The sequence below is a fragment of the Tympanuchus pallidicinctus genome, unplaced genomic scaffold, assembly GCF_026119805.1.
Source record: "Tympanuchus pallidicinctus isolate F22 unplaced genomic scaffold, pur_lepc_1.0 scaffold14, whole genome shotgun sequence".
In the NCBI taxonomy this organism is placed as follows: domain Eukaryota; kingdom Metazoa; phylum Chordata; class Aves; order Galliformes; family Phasianidae; genus Tympanuchus; species Tympanuchus pallidicinctus.
In genome coordinates, this window is record NW_026294659.1 from 2036321 (window position 1) to 2053669 (window position 17349).

The 17349-nt window shown below is 44.9% G+C and overlaps 2 protein-coding genes across 9 annotated transcripts in view; both read right to left on the bottom strand.

Moving 5' to 3' along the window:
* Window positions 1–602, bottom strand: part of MAP3K15 (mitogen-activated protein kinase kinase kinase 15) — a 74637-nt gene extending 74035 nt beyond the window's left edge. For all 4 annotated transcript variants that reach the window (XR_008204371.1, XM_052673977.1, XM_052673976.1 and 1 more), the window contains exon 1: window positions 269–602. Coding sequence is in view for 3 of the 4 variants with exons in the window: in XM_052673977.1 (XP_052529937.1) it covers window positions 269–587 (319 nt within the window). In the remaining variant the exon portion in view is untranslated. The remainder of the gene's footprint in view (window positions 1–268) is intronic.
* An 11562-nt stretch (window positions 603–12164) lies between these two features.
* Window positions 12165–17349, bottom strand: part of SH3KBP1 (SH3 domain containing kinase binding protein 1) — a 215703-nt gene continuing 210518 nt past the window's right edge. For all 5 annotated transcript variants that reach the window (XM_052673762.1, XM_052673761.1, XM_052673760.1 and 2 more), the window contains 3 exons: window positions 16037–16308; window positions 14800–14863; window positions 12165–13245 (listed from right to left, as the gene is read on the bottom strand). In XM_052673762.1, the coding sequence (XP_052529722.1) occupies window positions 13204–13245; window positions 14800–14863; window positions 16037–16308 (378 nt within the window). In that variant the 3' untranslated portion in view covers window positions 12165–13203. The remainder of the gene's footprint in view (window positions 13246–14799; window positions 14864–16036; window positions 16309–17349) is intronic.

The following is a 17349-nucleotide window of genomic DNA, read 5'->3' on the forward strand; positions in this document are numbered from 1 at the left end:
AACCGAACACAGCACTCATCAGAGCGAAGTACAGATCGCTCTGTCCTGCTGGCTGCATTGCTGCTATTCAGAGCAACAAGTGGGAGCAGGAGGCACCTGGAGGACCAGCAGAGTGGCAGCTTCCAGCTCTGAGCTCCCAGCCGGTTCGAGAACCGGGCAACGCTTGTCAACAAGTTACACCAGCCAGAGTGCCGCCGTCCCGAGGCTCGGTGCGCGCTGCAGATGAGCCACAGCCCCCGCCCCGCAGCCCCCCGCCCCGCCGGCTCACCCGCGTCGTAGAAGGCGTCCAGCACCGCCGTCTCCCCGAAGTCCAACTCCCCGAAGTTGACCGTGCCGAGCTGCGCACCCTCCGCCTCGCACGCCCGCAGCAGGCATTGCCTCGCCCCGGCTTCGGGGCTGCGCGCCCCGGCCCCCGCCTTGGGCAGGTCGTTCAGCACGTACACGGCCCGCAGACAGCGGGACCGCGGGGCCGCCGGGCCGCCCTCCGCCGTCTCCCCGCCGCCCTCGGCCGGGCCGGGGGTCGGCGGCTCTGGCTCCGCGCCAGGGGGCGAGGGCTCCGCCGCCGCGCCGCCCGCTGGGCTCTCCATGGCGGCTGCCGGCAGGTGCTCAGGCGGGGCCGCGCCCCATCGCCAGCCCGAGGGCGAACTCCAGCCGCGCCCGACCGGGCGCCGAGGCGAAGGCCGAACTCTACGCCGCCCTCCCGGACGGGGCAGCCCTGTGGGCCGGCAGAAGCACAGCCCCGGGCGCACCGCGTCCCGCCGCCACTAGAGCGGGACTGAGGGGAGGCGGCACCGTCGGGGCGACCGCGCCTCGCGCCTCGCCTTCCTTCCCCGCCCCTCGCGGGGCAATCCGCCTCCGCGCACCGCCCGCTCCCCGCGGTCATTGCTGTTACTTGAAGAGGCGGCCCAGCTCGGCTGCGTTCGGAGGGGTCGAGCAGCGCCCTATGCCCGTGCAAAGCCGGAGTCCGTCTGCTGCTGTCAGCCCAAATCTCCGGGCTGTTCCCGAAGCGGCAAAGACCACTGGTTGCTGCTTGTTCTTCCCTCAGCCCAGTGTATTACGCCCTTTCCCTAATATCTTATCTTTCCACTTATCGTTTAAATGGTCTTGACCCCAGATAGACCACCTATCTGCCAAAAGCAGTGCCAAAAGCTTGAGAAACAAAGCATCCTTCAATTCCTCCTATTTCTTTACAATCTCCCATGACTGTGGCTCCATGATCCAGCTTCATGGCACCAGTGAAAAGAACCCGGCCCCATCCACTTGACAACTTCCCTGTAAGTATTTGTAAGCATGGATGAGACCCCCTCTCAGCCTTCTCCAGGCTGAACAGCCCCAGTTCTCTCAGCCTTTCCTCATACAGAAGATAATCCAGGCCCCCCATCATCTCTTCGGCCCTCCTCCTGGCTTGCTCCAGAAGTTCTGTCTTTCTTGAACCGAGGAGCCCAGAACTGGACACAACACTGCAGATGTGGCCTCACCAGGGCAGAGCAGAGGGATCATCTCCCTCAACCTGCTGGCCACGCTTTTTTAATGCATTCCAGGATCCCAGGATACCATTGGCCTTCTTGGCTATGAGGGCACACTGCCTGCTCATGATCACCCTACTGTCCACTGGGACAGCCAAGTCCTTCTCTCAGCTTTGTATCTTGGCTATCAGAAGGGCACCATGGCATGCACTGAAATCAGGGCAGCCAGGAACCAAAGGAACTGTGGAAACCTTGAGGCCTTGAATCAATTTGGATTGGAAGTAGCAAGCCCGGCTGGAAAGCCTGTTCACCTCACTTTTCACTTAGGGCTATAAACAAGTTTTAAGAAGACAGCATCTTTACCTTCTGATGCAGCCTTTCTCCCTACTGCTATCTGAAATTTATATTTTTACCATACACCATAATACAATAAAAGCAACTTATTGCACACTATTTTCTTCTGTAGGTGTCTGGCACCATTGTGACCAAAAGAGGGGTTCCAGTAGCCAGTTGTTCCGAGAGACACTCCAAGATGGGGATAGCACTGTGCAATGTGGCTCAACATGGATGAAGAAACAACACATAAGAGGCAAATCTGTCCCTCATTTTGGAGAGTTTGGAGCAAGTAAGCTGTTATATTTGCTGCAGAGGTTGAGATTCCTGTGTTTTTTGTTTTTTTGTTTTTGTTTTTGTTTTTTTTTTACAAAAGCACGAGTATGGAGAATTAGAGAAATTATCTACTTTGGCTGCCAGAGCTCCAATCCCTTCCTGGAAGTTTTCCTCTCTAGGTATGAGTAAGCCTTTCTATTTGACACCTCTAGCTCTATTAGCCTTGAACCAGCAAGGCAACAGTTTTCTGATATAACAGAAGGAAAATGTAAATCCATGAGTGGAAGTACCTCAGTGTGCATATGGCAGCCCTCAGCTGACAAATATTGCAAGTACACACTTCTATGGTCCTCCCCAGCACAAACCCTACTTTGTATTTTTTGCAATATGAGAAAGCTTAGCTGAAGAGCTGGTACTGGAATAAAAAATAAAATAAAATTGTAAAATTTAAGGGATTATTTATACAGGAAATCTTACTTAATTGTGTTCTTAGGCTCTCAGCAGCTAACATGCAAAAACAAATTGCAGTTGAATGGGTTCAGAACAATGGAGGCGTGCTGTGGTGCTCCCTGTAATCTTGAAAGTTGTTGAAGTGTTAATTTGGAACAAATATGTGGGCTGGAATTACTTAAGGGGATGCTGCTGAAACATAATAAGAAAGCCTTTTCTGCCTTCTAGAGATTATCACAATCCTATTTCCTTGTAGAAAGAAGATGTGTCTTTGGCTTTCATTCTGCAGACATTAACATTCGGCATCATTTTGCATTCCATGCTGAGAGGTCTGTCTCTTCATCTTGGAACAGAGCGACAGTCTCTCTACATAGATATTTAATGTACAACGAGACTTTTCCTATTTTCTTGATTATATTCACTCTTCTTCCATGCAATATCCTTACTGTTCCTCTGGCATTTTCTCTAACAAGCTGCTATATTCTGAAGATTCATTTTCAGTAGTTTAACATGGTGCCATTTGTTGAGCTTGTAGACTTTCTTTGTAGCTGGGAACAAGGAGTATTTTTAAAGGAAGAAGCTTCATTTTGTATACTGCAACTGAGCCTTTGATGTAGGACTGATATTTCAACTGAATACCAGTATCTTCAGGTCTTGCAAGTTACCTGAGTGAGAACAAGTAGGAAATTCACTTTGGAGGGGATGCGGAGGGGTTGTAGTGTTTCTTTGCAAGTAAAAAGTTGAATCATTACCTAAGAGCCTTCTCTTCTCCAGGCTTAACAAGCCTAACTTGCTCAATCTTTCTTGTGAAGAGAGGTGCTCCAGCCTTCTGAGCATCTCTGTGGCCTCCTCTGGACCTGTTTCAACAGCTCCACATCCTTCTTCTGCTGGGGGAGGGGGAGAAGGTTCCAGACTGGGACTCAGTACTGCAGAAGATGGGTCCTCATGAGAGCAGAGCAGGGGGGACAATCTCTTCCCTGTCCCTGCTGCCACCCCTCTTTTGATGCCACCCAGGATGCAGGTGGCTTTCTGGGCTGCAAGCTCACACTGGTCCTGTTGAGCTCACACAGGCTCCTGATGGGCTTCTCATTAACCAACACTCCCAAATCCTTTTCCACAGAGCTACTCTCAATATGTTCTCTGCCCAGTCTATGTCTGTGCTTGGGATTGCCCATACCCAGATGCAGAACCTTGCACTTGGACTTCTTGAATTTCCTAAGGTTTGCACAGGCCCACCTCTCAAGCCTGTCAATGCCCTTTGGATGGCATCCCTTCCCCTCAAGTGGCTGGGAGGGTGGTTGGAATAGATGATCTTGCAGGTCGTTTCCAACCTTGCGATTCTGTGATTCTGTGACTGCACCATTCAGCTTGGTGTTGTCCACAAGCTTCCCAAGGGTGCACTCAATCCCACTCTCCATGTTATTGACAAAGATGTTAAACAGTGGTAATGGTAAACACTTTGTTAATTAACTTGTCCGTAGTACTGTTTCTACTGTGCTGTCCACTTACTTTCATTTACAGTGAGCAGGTATCCAAGTAACCATATAGATACTGCTCTTACATGAATGAGAAGGAAATTGTTATTGTATTTATTGAACAAGAAAATAAGACTTACTTATTGTTAAGTATGCATTCATATAAAAGCTGTTCTCTTTTATAAGGTCATCAAATAAAAGCTTTACCAGAGGCTAAATAAAACCCTGTGAATTCCCTTGAAGAAGTCCAGCAAAGCTGCTTGGTTTTGTTCAAAATATCAGATTCAAAATATTGTAGATATGCAATGGCAGCTAAACAGCATGAATGAGCCTTGAAAGGGAACCTCACAAGGAGGCCTACAAATGCCACAAGCTTAAAGCATTTGCATGCAGGCAGTTTTGCTTTGCAAGGATGCCCCAAATTGGCATGAACTCTAACCACCATACAATCACTGAATCAGCATTAGTTTTTTTCACTGGAAAGCGCAAGACCTCATGTGCTCATCTGACCTGCTGACAGAGAATGAGGGCAAACAGCTGCTGGTGCAAGGACACAGTCTCTTAGTGCAGCTTTCTGCTCAGATCTCCTCTTGTGTGCAGGGCTAATTCAGCTTCTCCAGACCACAGCCCATCATCAGTCCAACTGAAAACCACTCATCACCTCTTTTCAACACATTTCACACGACTTCCCATAACCTTTCTGAAGTTTATACTTCTGATGGGAAGAAAAGCAAGCCATGCCTGCATGCAGTACTCAGCTGGTAGACATTAATACTTTGAAGACGTAAGCACTACATTTCTTCATTCATATGGCCCTCTCGCATGATTAATGTTTTCTATTTTGCAGTCCTAAACCTGACAGATCTTTTCTCATGTTGGGTCTCTCTCCAACTGAGCAGATCAGAGGGGTCAGAAATATGCATTTCCTGTAGGAACAAAAGGGAACTTCAAGTGGCTTGGTATAACATTTGTGAACTCACTGAAAATCACATGTTCATCCTGAGTCTGACTATTTTTCCTGTCTTCAACCTGATCAAAGTATCCTCAGCTTCTTTATCTGTCATGGCTCAGTGCTTTCTGTGTGGTTGTTCTTTTGGACTGTTCTAAGACAAGGTTCCTACCTTCATCCTCTCCCAAGTTACTTGTCACTAAAAGAATACCCATGACTTGGTCACCTGGGCCAATGGGCTCATTCCATCTGCTGATTAATGAAATCCCAGCAAAATGTGACTATAGCAGGGAATTCACTTAAACACATTATGGAGACATCTAGACTCCATGATTTGACTAATCTTACATTTCTCTACATGCCAGGTACAAAAGGCTGTATGAGACTTACAAACTTAGGAAAAGACAAGACATTCATGCTGCTTAAAAACATTTTAAACATCCATAATCAGAATGGTTATGTTGTTATCAGTTGGTACTGCGAGAAGAAAAGCGATCTTGAAGAGGCAAAAATCACTCTGAAGTGACAAATCAAAAACCTCATCTGTTGGTACTCACTTTTACAGTAGGTACCACTGAAAACTTTGTACATTTAGACTGATAAGCAGTAGGCTTTTATGATGGTGTCACAGCATCAGTGGACATGGGAAGAGCTACTGATGTCATCTATCTAAGGACTTCAGTAAGGCCTTTGACACAGTAACCTGCAACATCCTTTCCTCCAAACTAGAAAGATATGGATTTGATGGCTGGGCTGTTCAATAGATAAAGAATTGGATGTGGAATTGTTCAGAGAGTAGTGGTCAATGGCTCAGTGTCTCTGACCCAGAGGTCAGTGCTGGGATCAATGCTCTTATCAGTGACACTGACAGTGGGGTTGAATGCACTCTCAGCAAGTTTGCTGGTGACACCAATCTGTGGGGTGCAGTCAACACACCAGAGAGATGGGATGTTGTCCAGAGGAACCTAGACAGGCTTGAGCAGTGAGCCCAGGTGAACCTCATGAGGTTCAGCACATCCAAATGCAAGAGCTTGCAGCTGGGTTGAGGCAACATCCACTGCCAATACAAACTAAGGTTGAAAGGACTGAGCGCAGCCCTGACAAAAAAGACCTGGGGATACTGGTGGATGACAAACTGGACGAGAGCCAGCAATGTGCCCTCACAGCCCAGAAAGTCAATCAAATCCTAGGCTGCATCAAAAGAAGTGTGGCCAGCACGGTGAGGAGGGTGATCTGGCCCCTCTACTCTGTGCTGGTGAGGCCTCACCTGGAGTACTGCTCTCAGATGTGGAGTCCTCAGTACAAGAGAGACATGGACCTGTTGGGGACCATCCAGAGGAGACCACAAAAATGATCCAAGGGGTGGAACACCTCTTCTATGAGGACAGGCAGAGAGGGGCTGTTCAGCCTGGAGAAGGCTCAGATGTGGCCTGATAACAGCCTTTCAGTATCTAAAGAGAAGTTACAGGAAAGAAGGGCACAGACTCTTTAGCAGAGTCTGTGGTGATAGAATAAGGGGAAATGACTTCAAGCTTAAAAGGGATAAATTTAGGTTGGATATAAGCAAAAAGTCTTTTACAGTGATGGTGGTGAGGCTCTAGAACAGCTTTCCCGGAGATGATCAGGGAACTGGACTGCGCCCCCTGCAAAGACAGGCTGAGGGAGCTGGGCTTGTTCAGCCTGGAGAAAAGAAGGCTGCGGGGTGACCTCATTTCAGCCTTTCAGTACCTAAAGGGAGCTTATAGAGGGGAAGGGAATCAACTCTTTGAAAGGGTTGATAACTGCAGGACAAGGGGAAATGGTTTTAAGTTGAAGGAGGGGAGATTTAGGTTGGATGTCAGGGGGGAAGTTCTTTACAGAGAGAGTGAAGAGGTGCTGGAACAGGCTGCCCAGAGAGGTTGTGGATGCCCCGTCCCTGGAGGTGTTCAAGGCCAGATTGGATGGGGCCCTGGGCAGCCTGGTCTAGAATTAAATGTGGAGGTTGGTGGCCCTGCATGTGATGAGGGGTTGGAGATTCATGATCCTTGAAGTCCCTTCCAACCCTGGCCATTCTGTGATTCTATGAATAAAATCTCCATCCTTGGAGAGTTTAAAGGAGAGGCTGGATCAGGCCCTGGGCAACCTGATGTAGCTGTGGTGTCCCTGTTCATTGCAGGGGAGCTGGGCTAGATGGCCTTTAAAGATCCTTTCCAACTCTTAAGGATTTTATGATTCTAAGTAAACATACTACAACTTCAACTGGAACATTCAAATGGTATTTGCATTTTCTCTTGTTAAGGCAGCCAAGAGATGGCAATGTTTCTTAAATGCTGTCTTGGCATATGAAAGAGTCTGCCATTGTCCACTTCAGGTGCTTTTTTCAGTCTAAGAGTAATTTGTATCCATGAAGGAGCAGTGTGGGATGAGCAGAAAAGTGGACAAAAACCATTGAGAGCACAGCTGAGGCCCCTAATGAGGAAGAGAGCAACAGTGGTCCTCTTGAAAACCCCTGGCAGCTCTTTTCTCTGTCTACATGGTGATTTTGTTTCCTAGGTGTGAACTTGTTAGCATGGGGCTGCTGTTAATGCTGGAGCTTGGCTCTGGGCACTTCTCTCTGCTGTTAATGATGAGACCTGAACACATTTACAGCACATCAGCCTACAGTTGTTCCTGGAGCTCTCTTGGTTTTGCAGCAAGACAAAATATGAGGCCAAACACTTTGTGTTCTCTGCTTTGTCAACTTGTATTACGTATGTTCTTTGCTGGGAGAGTGTCATGTGCTCAGGGCTATTACAGCAACCGCCAAACCACCCATCAGCCTTGTACAATTAGAAAGTGTTATGGCCAGATACACTGTCACTCAAGCACAGCCCTTTTTCAGACCTCTACCTCCTGGCATGATAGGAATCATTCCAGCAAAGTTTTAAAATGCTGTACAAGTGAGACCTGCAGCCCATCACTGTGTCAAATCACATTCCTGTCAAAGTATCAAAGAGTTTCCTCCCGCACTTTGCAATAGGAAGGGTCACAGCACCCAGTTAAACAGTAACTCGCTTTCTGGTCAGCTCCAAGACTCTGAAGAAGCACAAAACATTCCTGACCTTTTCACAAGAACAGATCCAGGATTTATGAATCATTTTGTAAGAGAGATGCCTACTCTTTTTCGTTTGGTAAATTCCAAATTGTGGCTGATATTCTGAAGAAATGAGTGCTGAGGCTGTGCTAACAGTAGGACTACCCAAAGCAGGGGTAAAATCCTTTGTGCTGCCTGATAGCACTGTTTTATCTCAAAGTTCAAATCCAATTGGAAAACTGAATGATTTTGCTATTGCTCTGTACTCAGTTATCCACACAGCAACAACGAAGCAAAATATGGGGTTATTGCTCTGGCATGCATACACATGTAGGACAAATGTCACATACCTTTACTTCCCACAGGATTCCATTATGGCATGCACTCACCTCTGTACATGAAACCAACCTGAACTCAGCCTGCAAAGCACCCCATTTGCCTTCTGTCCCAGACAGATGCAGTGACAGCCCAGTCCTGCCTGAAAGGAGACAGCAACCAGAGCCTGCCAAAGGCAGCTATCTTACCAGAGCTGCAGCTTCAGCAGCTTCAGGTGGGCAAAGGCAGTAGGATGCATTGCTTAGGGGGCAGATTCCCTCCTGCGCATCACAGGAGTACTGGGACATACACTCCTACAGGAGGAAACCACCAGGTTCAAGGTAGCAGAAGGTTTGCTGCCTGAGGTTGCTGCCTTTTATAATTAGGTGGGAGAAGGCTGAGAAAACATGAGGGCCTGGGAGGAGAGTGAAAACATGAATGGGAGAACGTGGGCTTGTCTCAGACTGCGCCCAGCTGGACAGGCTCATGCTGATGCATTCCTGCCATGTCCTGCTGCCCTGCTCTCTTGGGAACTCTGGGTCGGCATGAGACCGAATCAACCTTGTTGACTTCAGTATAACCAGATTAACCCAAGTCCAACACTGAAGCTTCTAGCACTGGCAGCAGTGTGATATCCTTTTGGTGGGAGAACTCCCCACCCACAGGTTACTGAGCTGTGCTTCTGACGTAAACAGGTGCTTCAGGTCAGGGCATAGGAAATTTTCCATTCCCTGAGCACAGTGACACATGCCAAGCCAGCTGCACAATCACAAACATCCTGAGCCCCTGGCGAGAGATTTGACATCCATTAATGAACCAGCTTCCTCCAGCCAATGCTGTTTTTGCTGGGTCTCAAAATGTATGCCATGTTTCTTGTGCCTTGTGCTATTATTTGCTAAATGGCTGCATCTGTGCTTCCAGCAGAGCTCAACTAATTTGGCTCTTTCAGTCTGGAGTAGCCAAATTATGCAACAGCAGCAATTTCTATGCAGGTGCTCTGTTGTACTTATCCTTTCTTATCTGATGGTAGGAGAAAGAACCTGGCACAGAGGCTGTTGCACTGCTCCATCTCCTGCAGTTCACTGGTGTTATGCCCTTCAGAAAGAACAGCAACCCCTGCAGAGGTAAACCCCAGTGAGGGATCATCCTGCAGCAGGGATGGCTTCCTGGCCTCTTTCACATCCTCTAAGAAAAGCCCCCAGAGTGATCTCACAAAATACCAGACTTCATCCTGAGGAGCTGAAGAGCAGCTTGATGGGTCCCTCCACGTGAGCATGTTCACCTTTCTCTGAGTGGGATGAAGCAGGAGAAAAAAAACTTGTATTGAGGAACACAACAAGAAACAAAGTCTTGTTTGCCCAGCTGATCTGTTCCAGGCTGGAAGTACTGGCATCCCCATGCTTTCAGGCTTGCTATCTAAGGAAGTTGGTTATTTTCCAAAACAGAGGGGCTGTGGCTGGAGGGTAGAGGTGGAAGCAACTGCAGGAGGCAGGAATGAACGTGCTGGGACACGAGCAATTGATTGCTCATTCCTGGGCCAGGTTTGAGAGTCAGCTGAGGCCAAAGGTGCCAAATGACATCTATTTCTGACTGAGTGGTATTAATAACCATGGAGACAAAGTAGCTGGTATTTGGTAGGGAATTCAGATCCACCCCAACTGCTCTGAATAGGAGTCGGCACTGAGAAGACCCTCTGCCAAAGGAGAACCACGGCCACCCCTAAACAGAAGTCACAGAGCAGTTGCTTCCACTTTTAAACAGCCCTCCCCTTTGCTCTTGAACCACAGCTCGCCTGCCTAACCAGGGCTTCACCCTTATCCCTATCCACCCTACCCACAAAGGGCAACACTGCCCTCCTCCATGTGCCTCTCCCCTTTCCCAGCCCCAGGCCTTTCTCCAGACACTGGACTTCACACTCCCTTCCAGGTCCCAAGTGTGGGCAGGGGGCCCACACCCACCTGCAGCCTTTGCCTGTGCTCCGTTCTGAAGATCTGAATGGATCTTTAATAACAAAAATGTAGCCGGAAGATGAAATTTAACTAGTAAAACTTAAGGAACACCTTGAATATTTACATTTCCAAGTAAAACTGAGCACTGTGGTCCCATGTTAAGAATATCAGTTCCTTTTACAGTTGAAAAAAAAAAAATTAGAAAAACAACACAACTGTTTTCTGATCGATCTGACACGTTTCCAAATCGAGATGAGTAACATTATCATCCAAAGGCGTGATCCCAGTGTTTCATACCAGCACATATTTCTGCTTGGGAACAGAAGTCTCCTTCAAGACCACTGTGTGCATATTAACAAAAAATCATTTCCCACAACACTTTAAATACAGCAGTATTTAATCACTGTCACATCAAAAGCACTTTGCAGCTCACCAGCATTTTCTGTTTTTCTTTAAATAGAAACCCAGCCATTTTTTAAAGCAGCAGCTTACATCCATGGCTTTCACTCATAAGCGATCACCTTTGAAAAGGGAAAAATCCACGTACTGTGTAAAATACTTCCTGTTATAATGAAATGCAGCAAGCAGAAAAACTTGTGTTGCTTTGAACTCTCTTATCCCATCATAATAAACTTGCAAAGCAAAGCATTTTCACCAAATCTTCTTCAATCTTCTTTTACAGATATGCTGGACTTTTCACTTGGATTTATCAAGTGACAAGTTATCATCTCAAGGTACCATCGACAGGGGAGAAAAATCAATGTGATTTGCTATCAGAAAACTCCTCGCCAACGTCATACTTGCATTTACAAAAAATGGAATGCTTCTGAGAAGTCCCTTCCATGTCTGAGATACAACTCAGGAATTAGAACTTTATTTACCATGGATACAATAGTTTATTTTCTTCCTGCAATGCAACTAGGAAGCTAGAACTGTTGCATGGATACTTGTTGCAAATATAACACTACAAACCCAAACAGAATTCTTTATTTCCTCCTCTTCTATTCACTGCTATCGACCTCACAAACCTTTACTGCTGGAAAGTTATGTTGGGATTATCACTCTTTGTATAAAAAAGTGATGTAATTATTTAGAAATGTTAAATAAGAGCATTTGAGTGATATTTTATTAGTGCTTCTATTTAAGAACACTGAGCAATAGTATGGGGACTTTTTGAAATATTCTCAAATTTCATCATCAGATCTTTTAATCTCAGATACCACAGATACAAAACAAGCGCATGCCACAGTAGAAGAAATGATGCCAATAGTGAGGTTCAGTATTGCCAGCTGAGTTCCATAAGGTAAGATCTGAATATGGTAATGTGTGTATTTTATACAGCTGTGCATACAAGAAGATTATGGGAGCTCTGCCAGCCATGTGAGAACACGACTGGCCAACAGAGAGCTACTTCTCACCCAATTCCCAGCAGGCAGGTTGGTCAGTTGTGATACAGGACATCCTGGATAGAGCCAACGCCAGCATTTGGTGAGATGACAAACAGAGCCTTTAAGTATTTTGCTGTGTTTTTGTCACTCCGCAGTGTCAACATCACCACTCACCCACTCACTCCATGCTGTGTAAAAATATCCATGACCTTAAGTGCTTTGTAAAAACTCACCAGGGATTGCTGACAAGGTATGAGATGCTCCACTGCTAGCAAAGAACACACAAAACCACTAACAGGAAACCAGAAGAAGTTATTGTGAATGAATGGAAACAGAAACTGGAAGAAACAAAGCAAGCACCAGGCTCCACAAAATTAGGAAGACAAAGGCTCACTGCAAAGCAGGGCTTGAAGTATCTCACTCTACATAACTCAATGGCAGAAAGCTTACATTATGCAGCAAACAGCACTTCATAAATTGCAAATGAAACAATGGCACACAGTGGAGAACCTTGTGCAGGAAATAATACAACTTTTTATTCACGTTTTATAGTTTACTTTTCTTTATTTTTGCTTTAATAATGCATATTCTGTTCACTCTGTGCAAAATTGGGGACGGAGGCTGGCGCTGAAATCATCTACTGAAAACCAAGCGGAGATAAACATTCAAAACCAAAGGAGAGGCTACTGAAAACGGGAAAGCTAAAAAGCCACAGCTGATGAAGACAGAGATGCTCTCAACTGTGCCACTCACTGTCCCACCGCTTGGCAGGGACCTGGTTGTGTGGAGCAGCTAGCTGTACACGAGTGTGACCTCTACCGGACACCGGTGACGGGAGACGGGGGTAGCTACGTGATGGAGACCTGACCTGCAACCAGCTCCCGTTGGTGTGTGGCAAAGAAAGGCACAAATCATTGCAAAGACCGGATTCTTATTCTGATGGTTTTCTTCTCCTAAATACATTACTGTACACAACGTTAAGTTTCATTGTAGGGGGTTGGGGACATGAAATTGCATATTTAACAACTTAAAACTGTAACAAGAAGTAGGCTGTTCTATCTCGAAGCAAAAATAATCCCTCCAGCCCCAGCGTTAACATTCATTCCTGGCTATATGCAGTACAAACATTTTAAAATCTGTGACAAAAGACAATTAAAAAACAAAAACAAGAACAAAAAATAATCAAAATCATAAAGCTTGTAAACAGATAATCTGAAATACACTTTATTTATGGAAAAATATCATCAAAATAGTACCACTATGGACTAAACTGCCTGAGTTTTCATTTCACCTATGATCTTGAAGTAGAGAGCCTTTAGCACAAGAAGATCGATTTCAGTCACAACCAGTGCCACACTGCACCGCTTCGTGTGGAAGATTTTTCCTCACTGTTGGTACTTCTGTTGTGCTATCAAAAACAGTTGTGCTAATCCTTTGAGAAAGGGATGTTGAGGCAATTCTTTAATCATTTGGCACAAAGTTATTTTGGCTGGGGCATAAATTTGAGTCTCAGTCATGTAGAATAATGCAACATTCCATCTATCAAGTATTCACTTTGATTGAAGAGCTTTCTTTATGTCATTAACTTCCATCTGAAAGGAAAAAAACAAAAAAGTAAATTTGTTGAAATCAGATGTTTTAACAAACTAAGGCACAGTCGGTGCAGTTTGAAAAGCACATATTTCATTCTGTCCACAGGTGTCAGTACAGGCTTTATATCACCCTTATTTCCAAAGATTTCACAAACTGAGGTGACCTTCTCAGCTGCACAAGGTGACTGGTCATGGCTTCCTCCCTTCAGAGCTAGATAAGCACAGTCATTGACCATGCCCCAACACCTCTTGAACTCTCTCAATTCTCAGTGATGACTGCCACAGCCTGTGCAACTTGCTGCCAGGAAATAACTCACTGAACTGTGCCCATGCTCAGGCACTTACACTCAGCACAACTGAACTGCCACTGACTGCAAACACCCATAGCTGATCAGGAAAACCTGGGGAGGCCTGACGGCGGCTGCAGCTCCTCACAGAGAACGGAGGGGCAGCGCTGAGCTCTGCTCTGTGTGACAGCGACAGGGCCCGAGGGAACGGCGTGGAGCTGCGTCAGGGGAGGGCGGCTGGGGGTCAGGGAAAGGGGCTGCACCACAGCGCGGTGGGCGGGGAACAGGTTGGGCTCAATGATCCTTTTAGGTCCCTTCCACCTTGAGACAAACTCTGATCCTACTTCAATTTGAGCTGAACGTGAATTGTGTGCTACTACAAGCGTATGTGTTTGCATGCATGAAGTTCTTTACACAGCCCTGGAGCACAGACATTGATGATCCCCTGTTCTGCCACTCTTTGTCATGTTCCCAAGTCCTCTTCTAAGCAGCCCAGTGAAATTACAGTTCGATTTTCTATCCCTAGTACAAAGATAAAGTACAGTTGACCTATTCCATAGAAATATAAAACATAATCAATACTAAAGCTCTTATCAAGTACATTACACTTCAAAATCTGGAAAAGCAGATTCAAAGTCATTCCACGATGAAGCTGCACTGTCTGTGACCCTTCCAAAGGTGCAGCTCCGTTACCCTTATGCAGGAAGGGCAGAACACTGCTTGGAAACACTAAATCAATTTGCCAACTTAGGTACTATACAAACTATGATAGCAGTAACTGGCTCTTAATCCTAACGCCATCTTTTATATTATTTATGATGCTTTAGTGAAGGCAACCTGAATTCAGCCTATAAAACAGACATAAAAATCTTGCAACGTGAAATATAAAATACAAAACATAAAGCTTTGGGAGAGAGTAAATCATTTAAAAATGCACTATTCCACTTGTGACAAAATCAGACCATTAAAATTGAGACTAAAGAAATATGCTTGGAAGCCTTTATTGTGTTCTTTTGCTTGGTATTCGTCTACTTGGGCTGGTGACTTTCTAGATAATTATCTTTTTTTTTTTTCTGTAAGAAACCAAAACTGCAATACATATGACACAGACTGGCAAGGTGATGAAGGGAATTGGTACCTCCTTTCAGAAATGGTAAAAGCTTTTGATTTGCTGGAACCTAAGCATCTTATCAGAGCTTTATGTCCTGTACCTGAGGCTAAATCAAACCTGCCAATATTTCCATGGCACTATAAATGATTTAAGTACCTGCAATCGTAGACGGATCTTTTTTTCTTCATCCAATTCAGACAGCAACTGCTTAATCTCTTTTCTGTTAAAAGAATGCAGTAACAAACTTGGAATGCAAATATTGAAACTAGAAAAACACAAAGGATCGCCTCCTGGAAACATATTTTCCCTCCTTCACTACTTATTTCTATTTTATCCCCAAAGAACTAATTAAAGTAAGTATACTCTTGTGTATTACATACCATAGAGAAGTAACGCTATCTATAAAAGGGCAGTCTCTCCTCCTGCTAATTAATAATATGAGTAATATATTTCCTTCTAACAGTCTTGCATCCACAGCTTTTGCTCTTGGCTAGCTGTATCAATATTTTATCAGTACCCAGTTGTCTTTTTTTCAAATAAAATGTAGATAGACTGGCTGTTGGTAGGTTATAAGGACTGGTAACACAAAACCTCCCCATCCTGTAACATATTCAAGTTAAAAGCTTCTTGTGCCAACAATACAATGTAACCTTCCCACATTCCCATTGAAATGAGCTCACCTTGTGACGGATGCCACTGGGTGGGAGCAGCCCATATAAGAAGGGCTGGGAAAACTAGAGGACCAGGAGCCAAGCTACAGGGTGAAGACATGGGTCTTGGTGTCTACTTCCAGTTTGAGATGTGCCCTCTTGCAATGGCTCTTCTCAAAACCCATCCACACCCGTGTTCTGCTACAATCTCTGCAGTCTGCTTTCCCTTTTCTTTTTCCCCTTTTCTTTTTCCTACTTGGGCTACAGTTTCCAAAACATCAACGTTCTCCCCCAGGAATAGCAAAAAACTATGTGACAGAGCACGTTTCTCCTACTGAAGTAAGAAGCTTAAAGAAAGTTGTCCAGCCCTAAGATAACATGCAGAGTCATAATTCCAAAGGTCTTCAAATGTCCTAATTACAAATTAGTTATGCCTTTTGAAATACAAGCTTCCTCTGAACGTGCACTAAGAATGAAACAACGCACTGATCTAACTTTTTAGGAACCTGTATGAAGTTTGTACTACTACCAGTACAAATGCCCTCTCGTTAAGATCAGTGCATGGTGAGTTCCAAATAGTTACTAGCACATTAAACAATAAAAAAATTATTCAGTGCTAATTCCTTCTAACTTAACTTATTCAACAGTCCACAAACATCTGCAATCAGTGCAGAGTGATGTATATGAAGACAAGCTCCAGAAGACACTGATGCCACACTTACTGGATGACTTACAGTACTTACTTTTGCTGGTCTTTCATCGTTTCAATGATAGTTCTTAGCTCCTTAACTTGTGTTCTCAGCTCCTCCAGGGCAGTCTGACCCTGGCTCAAGTGTTCAGTCTTTGGCTTTCCTTCTGCACCAAGTAGGGATGGGGAATTTGACCTGTGGCCTGTTGTTCCCATAGCAATTGAATGAAATCCAGGTGATGGTGAAGGGGATAGAGATGGTTGTACATTACTGCCACTAGCCAAACCTCCTGGCTTTGGAGGCAATGGAGTTTTATTATCAAATACCTGTCAAAAAAAAAAAAAAAAAAGTGCCAGGAGAAACCTTCATGAAAATCAGACCTATAACAAACATTAAGTACTGACTTTGCTGCTCTGTAGTAATGCTGAAAGTCCAGAGTCAAAGCATGAGAGATGCAACAAGTAGGTAAATTATCTTTGTACTTCTACATCAGAGGGGGTCTAGCTGGGACCTGTTATTTCAGACAGCTTCAGTGGAAGTTTCCACAGTTGCTAAAACTAACCAGCAAAAACCATTTCCAAGATCTTAGACCCCGCGGTATAACGAAACAAGGGCAGATACCCACTGTTTCTCACAGAAGATTGTAGGAATGTGCCTGCATTTACTGATGTCTCCTGCAAAGCACAACATTAAGGCCAAAAATCCAAATTGCATTTTTTGCAGATTACATTTATGGTTTTCAATTAAGCACCTTGGATATGGATTCTTCCATATCTGTCATTGTCTTAAAATTAAAAAAAACAAAAAACAACAGGCAACATTTTGTGGCTGCCTTGAAAATTTCTGGCTTAGCTCAAAAGCATCCCGTGCTTCTTGAATTGCAATCCAGTGCTCCACTTAGTAGACAAGGTATAGACAACACCTACCGTATAGGATCCGTTACTTCATTGCACACACAGAACAGTGTAAAAGTACAGATGTCACACTGGCAAGTAAGGTAAGTCTTAATTGTTCATCATATTATTACTTGGTAATGCTAATGTGGGCATTATATGATGTGTACCAGAACTAACTAAATTCTGATTTTTGGGCCAGAGTAAGAGAAAGTGCTAGACAGCCCCTTGAATTCTCTCATTGGAAAAGAGATACTGAAACTGAATAGCAAATAAGATACTGAGAACAAATAGTATGCAAACACAGATACATGATGAGCGAAAACTTGAGGACTAGAGCAATGGCACTAACTCAGCAAAGTAACTCAGAGAAAAATTAGCAATCAGATGACAACTAGAGAAAAAGTGGTGAGGAGAGAAAAGCAGGATCTACCAAGTTCTGTAGAAAACTGTTTTCTCTACTACATGGGAGTG